This window comes from Rhinopithecus roxellana, chromosome 8 (assembly GCF_007565055.1).
Source record: "Rhinopithecus roxellana isolate Shanxi Qingling chromosome 8, ASM756505v1, whole genome shotgun sequence".
Lineage (NCBI taxonomy): Eukaryota > Metazoa > Chordata > Mammalia > Primates > Cercopithecidae > Rhinopithecus > Rhinopithecus roxellana.
In genome coordinates this window covers 105,244,048-105,258,007 of record NC_044556.1, presented here as the reverse complement: position 1 = coordinate 105,258,007, position 13,960 = coordinate 105,244,048, and the positions used below count along the sequence as shown (strand labels likewise).

The following is a 13,960-nucleotide window of genomic DNA, read 5'->3' as shown; positions in this document are numbered from 1 at the left end:
AAAATACCAACATGTATGTACTTGTAAAGTTTGTACTTCTAAACAGAGAAGGCTTATAAAAGTAAATGCATTAAATAGAAGTTCAATAGTTTATCATAAACCTACACGGAATACACCTAGACTTTGTATTTTTGACATTTTGTGTATTAATATATTATTAGAAACATGAAGATGTTCGTGAATTTTTTAAGTCATTTTCTTTGAAGTCACATCATTGTACCATCTTTATTTTTGTACAGAGCTGCTTCAATTCTGTCATCTAGACCTCCCCTGCCTGTTTTTCTGTTTGTTTAATACAGTAAAATAAGTGTTTTTCAAATCTGTACATCTTTTTGTGGGATAACGCTTCTTTTTAAAATAAGTGTTTTTCAAATCTGTACATCTTTTTGTGAGATAACGCTTCTTTTTTAAGAGTAAATATCCTTCTTCTTCAAAACAACAAGCAACAACAAAAAAGGCAGTCTGGAGGCAGAATCCCTTCTTGCTCGGGGGGGCCAGTCTTTGTTCTATTAAGGCCTTCAGTTGATTGGGTGAGGCCCACCCGCATTATGGAGGGCAGCCTGCTTTACTCAAAGTCCATCGTCCCTTCTGTAGGACAATAGCTAGAGGGCTTTACTCAAAGTCCATTGATTTAAATGTTAATCCCGTCCAATAAACACCGTCACAGAAATATCCAGAGTAATGTCTGTCCACATATCTGAGTACTATGGGCCAGCCAGGTTGACACAAAATTCATCACCACAGGCTGTACCCTTCTGTAGGACAATAGCTAGGGGGGTCCTAGGACACAAAGCCTGAGGGAAGTGGTAAGAGCATCTGCATGTGTGTGACTGAATCCACACTTTGGGCTCCCTCCTGTAACTTTAGCACCTATATTTGAAAATCACAGTAAGCTATTTCCTATCCTGTTCCCCTTTTCCTCTGTCACCTTCATTTGAACACCATGGCACTAAATATGACAGTTAACAGCATCAGCGAAAAGCTAATGCACACATCCTGGAAGAACAACAGCAAATGTGTAATTAGCTGTCTGGTTTTCCCGCTATTAATAATCCGGTGGTTGTAGCTGTTTCTGCATAAAATATGGATGTGTCCTCAACTCCATATACAACATGTGTACATTTACATCTTAATGTGTTACTGAACAGAATAAACTACTCATATCTTAGAGCAACACAAAAGTGTGTCGAGTAAAGGGTATAGTAAAGGTGCAAGCAATAGAAATTGCTTCAATGAGAATGAATAAAGAGGGGACTTTACTTTTTTTTTGAAATGGAGTCTCTCTCTCTGTCTTGCCCAGGCTGGAGTGTAGTGGTGGAATCTCGGCTCACTGCAGCCTCTGCCTCTCAGGTTCAAGTGATTCTCCTGTCTCAGCCTCCCAAGTAGCTGGGACTACAGGCATGTGCCACCACGCCCTGCTCATTTGGTATTTTTAGTAGAGATGGAGTTTCACCATGTTGGCTAGACTGGTCTCGAACTCCTGACCTCAGGGGATCCACTCGCCTCAGCCTCCCTAAATGCTGGGATTACAGGCATGAGCTACCACACCAGGCCAAGAGGGGACTTTTCTGATTCATGGTCTGAAACCTTGTGACAGGCAGAGGTCGAGCTGGCCCAGGGGTGTGAGTGGACCCAGCTCTCTCACGCTCTCTCCCTCTGGTTGCCTTCTCTCTGCTTCTTTCTCTGTACTGGCTTTCTCCATATTGTGTCAGATATGGTCACAGTCTGTTCTCCAGTTCAGCTGAGCAACCTTGAAAGAAAGAGAACTATTACCACGCCAGCCAGTCAGAAAAGCCCCAGCGATTACATTTCACATGGAAACACGGAAAGGCATCTTGGACTTTGTGGTTTCTGTTTGACAGTCTCTGACTTGGTTCTTGGTCTGTTTGAGTTGCTGTTTGACAACATATCTTAGACTGGGTAATTTATAAACAACAGAAATGTGTTGCTCACAATTCTGGAGTCTGAGAAGTCCAAGAACATGGCACCAGCAGATTTCGTATCTTTCACGAGCTCACTCTGTGCTTCAAAGATGGTGCCTTCTCACTGTGTCCTCACATTGTGGAATATGCAGATAAGCTCCCTCAGGCCTCTTTATAAAGGCACTAATCCCATTCACAAGGGCTTCACCCTCATACCTCGTCACCTCCCAAAGTCCCTACCTTTTAATACCATCACATTAGGGGTTGAGGATTTCAACGTATGAATTTTGGAGAGACACAAACATTCAGACCATAGCAAACCCCCACCCCCAACCTTAAAAAAAAAGGGATAATTTTTCTAGTTCTCTTCTAAAATGTCAAAGGAAATCACCTATGAACAGATTTATGTAGGAAGCCAAATCTATTTTATTAATGAATAAATAGATGGCACTGTATATGAAAAAGTGCTTGTCTTAGCACCATAGGGAATAAAAGAACATGTTAATCAAGCCACAGTATTGCAAATAAATGCTTTTGCTATTGAAACTGAAAATGGATCTCAATTAGTTAATTTGGTTTTCCCTCTGCTGCAAATATTAAGACATTAAGAGATTTTATTTCTCTTCCTCTCTAACCCTACCTGTTTCTAGCTCTATGCCACCCCACCCTGTACCACAATTTGAATACATTTTTTTCTGAAACATGCAAAGCCTTTTACATTGCAAATAATTTTCATAACTTGCCTGCCAAAATAGGATTAATCTCTTTGCCTCCTTTGTCCATAAAATAATCCCCATATATAGAATTATATTCTTCTCGGCTGTTTTCATTGTAGCCAACAATCAAAGTTAAAAGCTATCACTATCCCCAGGAAATGAACAGTGCTCAGATTGGTGAAAGCGAGACCTCCTGATGTTGAATTTTATGTAAGACAAGAAATGGAAACTCTGCAGTAACTTCAGAGCCAGTAGCCAGGTGCCTGGAAGATGTTTTAAGCAACACTTCCCAATGGTTTGGGTCATGGTCTCTGTTTTTTTTTTTTTTTTTTTTTTTTTTTTTTTTGAGACGGAGTCTTGCTCTGTCACCAGACTGGAATGCAGTGGTGCGATCTTGGCTCACTGCAACCTCTGCCTCCCAGGTTCAAGTGATTCTCCTGCGTCAGCCTCCTGAGTAGCTGGGACTACACACACGTGCTACCATACCCGTCTAATTTTGTATTTTCAGTAGAGATGGAGTTTCACCATGTTGGCCAGGGTGATCTTGTGATATGCCCGCCTCGGCCTCCCAAAGTACTGGGATTACAGGCGTGAGCCACTGCGCCCGGCCTCTTATGGGACCTCTACGGAGTTTGCAGGAAATGCATAAATGTTGAAATCATTATAGAAATGTAGAGATAAAAGATAACTTATGGGTCATTTTACTTTCATGGTACCACAAATTGCTGTGTTTTTCTAGCAGTCTTTTATTTTTTTATCTTAGCCCAAAAACTTACTGTTTAAACCATTAGCTATTTTTTATAAGCACTGTTTACATGACCTGTAGATTATTACTTAAAAACTTTAAATAATTAAACCAAGTTAAAAAAGAATGGAAACTTCAAGTCTCAGAGTCTTTTTATTTTTCTTTTCAAAAAATAAGGTGATACAATTAAAAAAATAGCAGATACTGAAAGGTACAACTATTATATAATTGGTGATCTCTCTGTTGCCTAATTTTAATTGACAAATAATAATTGCACATATTTATGAGGTAATATTCAATAAACATATATACCATGGAATGAACAAATCAGAGTAATCAACATATTCGTCACCGCAAATATTTATCCTTTTTGTGGCAAGAACAGTTAAAATCTCTCTTTTAGTTAGTTTGAAATATGTAATACCTTATTATTAACAATAGTCACCTTGCTGTCCAGTAGAACACTAGGGCTTATTCCTCCTAGCTAACTGACTTTGTACCCATTGACCGAGATCTTTCTTTTCCCACCCCCTATCCTAGCCTCTGGTAACTGTCACTCTACTCTCTACTTCAACTTTTTTATATTCCACACATAAGTGTAATTCTGTGGTAAATACCTATCTGCCTAGCTTATTTAACTAAACGTAATGTCCTCTAGCCTCATCCATGTTATTGCAAATGACAGAATTTCTCCTTCTATAAAGACTGAATAGTGTTCCATTATGTATATACACCACGTAATTTTTTTTAAAAATCAACCTCTACTGTTATTTCAGAATTCAGAAGGTTGTTTTATTTAATCATGTTCAAATATGGCTAGTATCAGCTTGGACCATTTCCATTCCTTCAGTGTAAATTAAATCACTTTATATCCCAGACCCTATGCTTGTTATTCTTTTTTGTTTCATAATACTTATCGCATTTTTAGTCATATGTTTATTTGTGTAATTGCCTGTGTAACTTCTTTCCCTTCCACTGGGTTGTGAGTTCCAGTGCAGAAAGAAGCACATCTATTTTGTTTATTTGTATTTCCCTAACGCTTAGTACTATATCCAGTATATAGTAAGTGTTCAATAAATGTTGAATGAATGAACGAGTGAAAAAATGAATGAAATAAAAGGGCTAGTTTAAGCCATTCAGCTCCGTCCTGTTCAGGGTAAATTCAAAGCATATGAGCAAATCCTTGTGTTGAAATGGATGGCCATTTGCTGCCTCTTGTTTGGCATTATGAAAAAAGAAAAAAGAAGTGGATGTCTTCAGTAATGGGAATTGGGTTCCCAAGGGTCTGGTGCTAGGGCAGGAGAAGGGCATTGAAGAGGCCTACTCAAGATAGTCTGGGAACAGATAATCCCAATGATTAAATCCAAGTTAAAATCTTGTAAAGAAAAGATGAGAGCACCAAAAACAGGATGGAGGCCAGGCACGGTGGCTCACGCCTGTAATCCCAGCACTTTGGCAGGCAAAGGCGGGTGGGTCACCTGAGGTCAGGAGTTCAAGACCAGCCTGGCCAACATGGTGAAACCTTGTCTCTACTAAAAGTACAAAAATTAGCCAGGTGTGGTGGCACATGCCTGTAATCTCAGCTACCACGGGTCTGAGGCAAGAGAATCACTTGAACCCAGGAGGAGGTTGCGGTGAGCCAAGATTATGCCACTGTACTCCAGCCTGGATGACAGAATGAGACTCTGTCTTAAAAAAAAAAAAAAAAAAAAAATGACGGAGCCAGGGGAGACACAAGGGCAAAACTACATCCAAAAGGTGCAGACACAGAGTCAAGAGGTAAATGTTAAGTGGACGTAAGGTCCTAGTGAAAGCGGATCAGGAACAAAAATACATTGAATTTAGAGATATTGGCAAGCTTGGTGACTGGCCTGAAAATTGGCATCATTAGGCATCTGGAGCTAACCTCATCTAAAGTGTCTTTGCAAACCTTATCTGGTACTAATTTTGTGGAGTTCATGCAGTTTTATTATGCCCTCATTCTTCTTGCTCATGTCCAAAGACAAAGTGCTCAATAACACACATTAAATTCTTTATTTTAAAGGAATAGTATAATATTCAAGAAAAAATAATTTGGCTTCTTTCTTGAGTTGACACGTGAGATGTCTCACACTCAGTTACAGATAGTTTTTCGTCCCTTTAGTCACCAGATCTTTATTTATACTTACTAAGCAATGGGCCTTTCTCAAAAAAGAGTCTTCCTAAGTAGTAGGTCTGACCTTTTGACAAGTTAATAAAAAAAGTACAAGGGTATTGAGAATTCCAAAGATGCATGACGCCTCTGGGGTCACTGATGTTTGCAAATGGCACCCAATGGCAAGGCCAGTATGGTGAAGTAAATAACCCACTGTTGACACGGAGAATAGGAGTACCCCGGTGTCTTCTATTGCACCATCAGAAATCAAATCAGCAATAGAATTCTTGACTTGTCCGTCTCCTCAGTGCCCCATTTAATTTCTATGTAAAATATCAAGTTATTTTTAAATCTTCTTTTGGGTTATTACATTTCTATTCTATTCTGCATCCACCTCTCTATTTTCTTAAATGAATGCTTATGAAACGTTAGTTAGTGTTGACATTCTCCAGCTTGGTATTCCGAGCCTACTCTCAAATTTTATCACATGCACCTTGTTCTCTACATATAATCAGTTATTCTGTCAAAGTTAATAATCTAACTACGTTTTTTTTTCAGAGCTGTGCTTCTATTTTATATGCATATGATATTTATCATAGCAGTGCCTTTTGAATTTTGATAAGAAGCTTAATCAAATAAGCTTTGAGAGATCTTATTGAATTTATGCTAGAGTTACTTTTTAGAAAGTCTGTGACTGTAAATGATATTTTGTCCTAAAATGTTTATTTTTTATTTTAATATAGTCTGTCTATGGTTTACAAAATGATATTAGAAGTCACAGTCCTACCCACACACCCACACCAGAAACTAAACCTCCAACAGAAGATGAGTTACAACAACAGGTGAGTCAACCTATGAGATGACCTGTTCAAGGTTTACAGAGTAACAGCTATGAAAACCAGAGAGTAAATGTAAATAGTGGGTATTTTTAAAGGTTATTTGTATGATTGCCTGTTTCATATGGAAGATTTGCAGTTAAAAGATAATAAAATTTTCTAATTTTAAGTATTATAATTACTTGAAAATGTATCAATATATGGTAATGATTTTCAAAACCCCTCACTCTTTATTTACGCAAATCCTTGTTCCTCTAACCAGTTGTGAAAATCACCTATGCTGATTTGTAGGTGACTCCATCATCAATAGTTACTTTGTACCCCAAAGCTCTGTTTTAAAGAGTAAGAGGACAAGAGGTTGAGAACATTGTCACACTTCCCATATCCAATGATAGGACATTTTCTTCACAAGAGTGCTTATTCTTCCTTTCTGCACTGGTGATTTCTCTCTACCTCTTGAAGTTTTTTCTTATCAACACTGGTGTACAGTCATGGAGTCATGCTAATACTATCCAAGTAATATTATAATAATATCCAAGTAATGGTTCAAAGCAAACTCCAGTGTCTCAAGTCAAGTAATAGTTAAATTTCTTGATTGGTTCAGTCATGGGGCATTATTCTCATTTTGACTCTTTTCCCTTAATATTTTATTATAATACGGTTTATCAAGAGTGTAATATATACCTTTCTAGTAGATTTATAATAATCAGGAAGGAAAAGTCATTCAGAGGGTTTTTAATTAAAGTTTTCTGTGTGTGATTATTCCATATGAGCATTTGTCATGAAGTACTGACAAAAATTATTCTCAAAACACATATCATTGATGCTTTCTTGGTATTAGGAGATAGGATTTATTTTGAAATTATAGTAATAAATAATTTTCTAAATTTGGAGGGAAGTATGATTCTGGATTTAGGTATTCACCATGAATGAATGTTTAAAATCTCTACAATTTTATTTTTTATTTTTTTGAAACAGAGTCTTGCTCTGTCACCCAGACTGTAGTGCAGTGGTGTGATCTCAGCTCACTGCAACCTCTGCTTCAAAGTCCCAAGTGATCCTCCTGCCTCAGCCCCCGGAGTAGCTGGGACTATAGTACCTGCACCACTACACCTGGCTAATTTTTGTATATATTTTTACAGACAGGGGCTCACTATGTTGGCCAGGCTGGTCTCAAATTCCTGGGCTCAAGTGATGTGCCCACCTCGACCTCCCAAAGTACTAGGATTACAGGCGTGAGCCACTGCACCCAGCAAAATCTCTACAATTTTAAAATAAAATTACATTTCATTAAAGTAGGCAGAATGGTCAAACTCATTGCTGTTCTAAAGTGATATCAATTGTGTTCACATTCCAACATTTCATTTTGTCAACTCTTTAGGAGCCCTCTGCTTTTATTTTTTTAACCAACTTTGAAATTGTACTGACATGGAATATACTCTTGTTCAGAATTGCCCAGTCGATTATGATTTAGAGTGGAAAACTGTGAAAATGTCATTACTTATGTAACTCCTTCTCTAATCCTCTTTTCAGATAAAATATTGGCAAATACAGTTAGATAGACATCGGTTAAAAATGTCAAAAGTCGCTGACAGGTGAGTATTTCAAAGTGTCTACATAAATTTTAAAATTTCTTATGACAATTAAATGTGTTTAAAAATGAAAGAGAGCTGTTGGGACAGAGAATTAGAATCCTATAAGTAATGTGATTTTGTTTTCCTTTTTGCACGTAGAAAAATTTTCAAAGAACTCCTTTGACGTAGTTTAAATGACAGAATGATAATAATTGTCTTAAATGCCTAGACGTCCAGTCCTTGTTCAACTAAGAATCAGAGATAGCGGATAATTCTGCAGAGTCTAGCCTTTTCACTTCCGCCGGAAGACATGAAACTTTCTGTTTATTGATTACCTTTTGGCAACTTGGAGCTTCTCTATAAACTTACTTTAACAGTAACAATTGACACTGTTCCTGCCTGACTTCGGAATATGAATGAAACTCAAATTTTAGATATTTTCCCTTTCTTCATTTAAATCTGTTCTTAATGCCATTCATACTCTTCACTTTTGGGCATTGCCAAATCCTGCCTCTCCAACTTCTTTCCTTTCTCCCTTTTAAAATTTTGTATATACATTTAAAAAGCTTGTCAGTGGCTCCCATTTTACTTAATTCCTGTAAATACTTTTGACAGAATTTTCTTTTTAAGCCCTTCTTTAAGTTAGCTAAAATCTGTTCTGCTGTGGGTGGACTGATTAACCAAAGATCGGAACTGACTCTTAGCGGTGCCTTTCACGCACTGACCTCTTCCATAGTGCTTCATGTTAAACAAGGGATATTGATTTATATAGCTTAGGCATGAGGAGAGATGGAATCTTTAGCCACAGTTTTCTGCCAAAAAAGCACAATAAGTTTGTTGCATGAAAGTTATTGAAACATGAAGATTGCCATTGGATTTCATTCTTTAAGTGAGCAAGAATTCCTTGGTCCCGCATTTTTATATTGTTTTCCTTGCTTTGGACTGGCTGCAACCCCAGTCAGAAAACTAAAGAAGGTGGAAATGTTTTTTCTCCCTAGTCTACTAGGTTACACGGAACAGTATTTAGAATACGACCCGTTTCTCTTGCCACCTGATCCTTCTAACCCATGGCTGTCCGATGACACCACTTTCTGGGAGCTTGAAGCAAGGTAGGTGGCATTTTGTCTTTCTCGCAAATATGTTGCTGTATTTCAGGGTCTGAGTAAAATGGGAAGGAATTTATTGTTGGCTAATTGTGAATGTAATTTTGTTCTTTGTCTCCATTGGCTCATATCTAACATTCTTGTTTGAGATAATGGCTTTTGAACCTTAGACATTCACATTTGCATTAAGATTTGCATTGCTGGAAAGACCATCCCAAAATTAGAGGTGCAATTATTCAGAGTTAGGATCTTCAGTTCTTGAAATTTAGCTCATTGCTATTATCTTCCTGGAAAACCCACGTAGTCACAAAGGCTCATGTATTCAAGTAAAATGAATGCTAAAGCCATGCATACTTAAGCCCAACACAAGTATGTCTTTATAAATTGAATTTTAAAACAAAATGGTCTTACCATAAACACTGTGAGAGAAACTGGCAAGACACTTACTTCCTAAGAAAAGCAAAGCACCACTTAGGACTCCCTGGTTTCCTTCATGAGCTATATAGGGAAAGAATTACATCATCAGTCTTAACAGAGTCATAAAAAGATCATGGCATATCACTTTACAAAGAAAAGATTGGTACTCTGTCATATTTCTAGCAGTTCTCTAGATTGCATTTCTGGACTATCTCTTTCTTTTGCATCCAGCCATGAATCTTAAACACTGGACATGCCCAGAACTCTTCATCCACAAATTAAAGATTTTACAGATGAGAAAGCTAGAACCCCAAAATATTGTGACTCAGCTAGGATTAGGTCACAGATTTAATTGACACCAGAATCATAAGCTAGTATTGAGATCTTTTGGTTACCAATGCATTTTCCCCAGTTCAATATACCTGCATGACACTGTGTGGCATAGTGGTTAAGAAATGTGTGCCTGGTGTGGTGGCTCACACCTGTAATCCCAGCACTTTGGGAGGCTGAGGTGGGTGGATCACCTGAGGTCAAGAGTTCGAGGCCAGCCTGGCCCAAGTGGTGAAACCCTATCTCTACTAAAAATACAAAAAGTAGCGGGTCATGGTGGCAGGCGCCTGTAATCCCAGCTGCTCGAGAGGCTGAGGCAGGAGATTCTCTTGAGCCCAGGAGGCGGAGGTTGCAGTGAGCTGAGATCGCACCGTTGTACTCCAGCCTGGTTGACAAGAGCGAAACTCTGTCTCAAAAAAAAGAAAGAAAAGAATTGTGGCATTGAGGTCAGAACATCTGGATCTTTGCGCCATATTACTTGCCTGACACTGGCAAGTGATAACTCTATGCCTCAATTTCCTCATCTGTAAATAATAAGATTAATAGTGCGTATCTCATAAAGTGGCTGGCAGAAACTAAAAGAGACCATTTTTGTAAAGTGCTTAGCACATAATGCTCAATAAATGTTAGACTTTGTTATTAATACTAATGTACATGATGATTTCATGCACAGCCGTTAATCAGAGATATATTTTTTTGAAACAAAAGGTAAAGACGGGAACTTCAAGGCACACGTGATTGTAAAGGGGAATGTAATAACAAAAAAATTGGAATTCTAATGAAAGGAATGTGCTTGCCTTTGTTTTATCTTCTATAGCAAAGAACCGAGCCAGCAGAGGGTAAAACGATGGGGTTTCGGCATGGACGAGGCATTGAAAGACCCAGTTGGAAGAGAACAGTTCCTTAAATTTCTAGAGTCAGAATTCAGCTCGGAAAATTTAAGGTAAGACACATTGCTTGGATTTTAGAAGCTAGAGAAATACTATCTGTGATGTGTCTGACTATTTTGGAGGTAATAGATCCCCCACTAACATCATAATGATGTTATGAACCCACTGAATTTCTGCCACCTAATGAAGGGAAAAAAGATGGCAAGGCAAAGGCTGTCCCACGTATCAATTTCTTATAACTTATTTTTACGCCGTCTCTGTGCCTCCAGATGTTTTAACTATACAAATTTGGTGGCTTTGAAATGGACTCTGTAAAGAAATGCAGTACAGAGAGCAATGTTTGGCAAAGTGGAGATTGGCCAATAACATTTATGAAGTTCAATAAAAATATCATCTGTTTGTCAATGTTGACTATCTTTGCATATCACTTCTCAAGCAAGTTAGAGAAGAAGAGACTGGGCAGCTCTATCAAACTTAAAACCAAACTACTGGGCTGTCTCATTCTCTTTGCATGTTTAAATAAGAGCCACAGGGCATTTGAGAGCAGCACAGCATTGAGCTGTTCGTGAGACAGCAACACCCGTTCTGCCCATCTGTTGTAAACATCGTCTTTATATAGTTTTAAAATTTGCTAACATAAGGAGGATCTGAAAATTGCATTTTTAAATATAAGACATTAGAGTGGATTTTAATAGCTCTATTTAACATCTTTGAAGGGAGTGATAACTTTCCACTATATAAGACTGTTTTTTCATGAGCTTTTTCATTCATTATTCTTTTGAAACCTGATGCCCAATTTTTACTTTTCCATGACTTACACAGTCCTGTAAAATTCATTTGCTGAAAGTTCTCTGCATTCATTTATTTTCATTGGAATGAAGTAGTGCCAGGCATGGTCACGTTCTTTTCAGGAGATTTAACAGGAATCCCAAACCATTCAGAAAGATGTAGGACGCTGACACATGTCACATGGATGAAGCAAGATGACCACAGGCAGCACCTGGAGGAGTGTAACTCGCTATGTGTGCCTAGCATGGATTGCTGGCATGCCGCTTCCTATTCTTCTTCCAGTTTATGGGAATCCTTCATGCTTGTGCTTTTGCAAGATCTTGCTGCTAAAGTTGCTAAAGTTCTGTGTTAAGCCTACTAATAACATTTTCTATATTGAGGTCACATTGTCAATGATTGAGTGCAAGAATTCATTAAAAGGCTAGGCGCCGGGCTCAGGCCCGTAATCCCACCACTTTGGGAGCCGAGGCAGGTGGATCTCTTGAGGCCAGGAATTTGAGACCAGCCTGGCCAACATGGCAAACTCCATCTCTACAAAAAATAAAAATTAAAATTAACTGGGCATGACGGCACATGCCTGTAGTGCCAGCTGCTGGGGAGGCTGAGGAATGAGAATCACTTAAACCCAGGAGGTGGAGGTTGCAGTGAGCCAAGTTTGCACCACTGCACTCCAGGCTGGGCAACAGAGCAAGACTCTGTCTAAAAAAGAAAAAAAAAAAAAGAATTCATTAAAAATAAAGCAGAGATAAAGGATACTTTAGGCATTTTAGTGGCTGGGGAGATGGATGTTCCTCTCATTCTGAAAGTTTTTGAAAACATGCTGGTATTCTTTGTATCATGATGAGTAAATAAACAAGTAATAAACCTTACCAGCCTTGCCTAGCCAAATAAAAACATCTCCTTCTCTCATTAAAATTACAGTCTATTGGTAGATACAGACAAGAAAACAAATCGCAGCACAAAATCCTGGGTGTTTAGTTGGAAGAAGCACAGAGGGATGCCTAGCCCAGAGTTAGAGATCAGCAAAGGGATACTAGGGGAAATTGCTTCTAGGCTAAGAGCTGGACAATGGGGAGGAGATAAACCATCAAAATAGGAAGAGAGAAGATGCTTTTGGAAAAAGAGCATGTGGATACTAGGTTTCAGGCATGAATTGAATTACTGCCAATTTCTTAGTTCAAGCTTTAATAATTTCTTATCTTAATCATCCTATGCCATACTAGACTCTAGGCTAAGTAATTATATTTAAGAAATATTAGATTATCTTATATATATGCACATATTATATATACATATATATATTTCTTGAGTATCTACTATATGCCTATCATAGTAAGTATAGATCAGTAGATACATGAAAGATGTAGATTAGATTAATTCTTTATATATATATATATATATATAATTTTTTTTTTTTTTTTTTTTTTTTTGAGACGGAGTCTCGCTCTGTTGCCCAGGCTGGAGTGCAGTGGCCGGATCTTGGCTCACTGCAAGCTCCACCTCCTGGGTTTACGCCGTTCTCCTGCCTCAGCCTCCCCAGTAGCTGGGACTACAGGCGCCCGCCACCTCGCCCGGCTAGTTTTTTTTGTATTTTTTAGTAAAGACAGGGTTTCACCGGTTAGCCAGGATGGTCTCGATCTCCTGACCTCGTGATCCACCTGTCTCGGCCTCCCAAAGCGCTGGGATTACAGGCTTGAGCCACCGCGCCCGGCCGGATTAATTCTTGAATACCTACAAGACACCAGAATATATTTATATCTGCTACTTTTATAATATGCTACGTTATATTTTGCATTCATTATTTCTGATCATCACACATCTAACCACCAAAACCAGCATAAAGTGTAAATATTGCCTCATTTTATAGATGAGAAAAGCATGACTGAGGAAGCTTAAGCCGAGAAAGTATGGCTAAGGAGGTCAGATTGCATGTAGGTGGCATTCTTGGCTTCCTAAACCAGTACCAAGCTACTGTCCACTGCTCCCCAAATCTGAGCACTACTCTGCTTCCACTGACATATCTGTGTCACACACTGAAGGAGACAAAATGGTCCAGTGGTCAACAGGGCTGCGAATTGCACTTCAAATAAAATAACTCTCCGTGCATCTTACCTAAACAGCTGCCCTCCTGCTATCAGTGAGAGTGTGTCACTCATCTGAGCATTTTTTTTTTCAAATATTAGGACAGGAAAAATGTAAGAAGCACTGTTTCTCGATAACTACTTATGTTTCAAATACACCCTCTGCTCTCCCTAATAGAGAGAAGAAACTTGAAATTTTATGATGTATTTCCCTCATTCTTTTTTTCGAGCAAAACACATAGCATAGAGCAAGTGCTAAGAAAATGTAGTAATATCATGAGTTTTTATCTTTGAGTGACTAAAAATATGCCAGGTACTTTTCAGCACCTTCTATATAATTTATATCATCAGTATAGCTTAATGGAATTAATTTAATCAACGAATCCAATGGAAACCAATTAATCCAGTGGAAACCCAGTGAAA

General features: G+C 38.3%; 1 protein-coding gene across 2 annotated transcripts in view; it reads left to right on the top strand.

Moving 5' to 3' along the window:
- The window catches only part of RGS7 (regulator of G protein signaling 7), a 565,601-nt gene that overhangs the window by 519,526 nt on the left and 32,115 nt on the right, over nt 1-13,960 (top strand). For both annotated transcript variants that reach the window (XM_030936869.1, XM_030936868.1), the window contains exons 11-14: nt 6,261-6,359; nt 7,887-7,948; nt 8,926-9,036; nt 10,595-10,720. In XM_030936869.1, the coding sequence (XP_030792729.1) occupies nt 6,261-6,359; nt 7,887-7,948; nt 8,926-9,036; nt 10,595-10,720 (398 nt within the window). The remainder of the gene's footprint in view (nt 1-6,260; nt 6,360-7,886; nt 7,949-8,925; nt 9,037-10,594; nt 10,721-13,960) is intronic.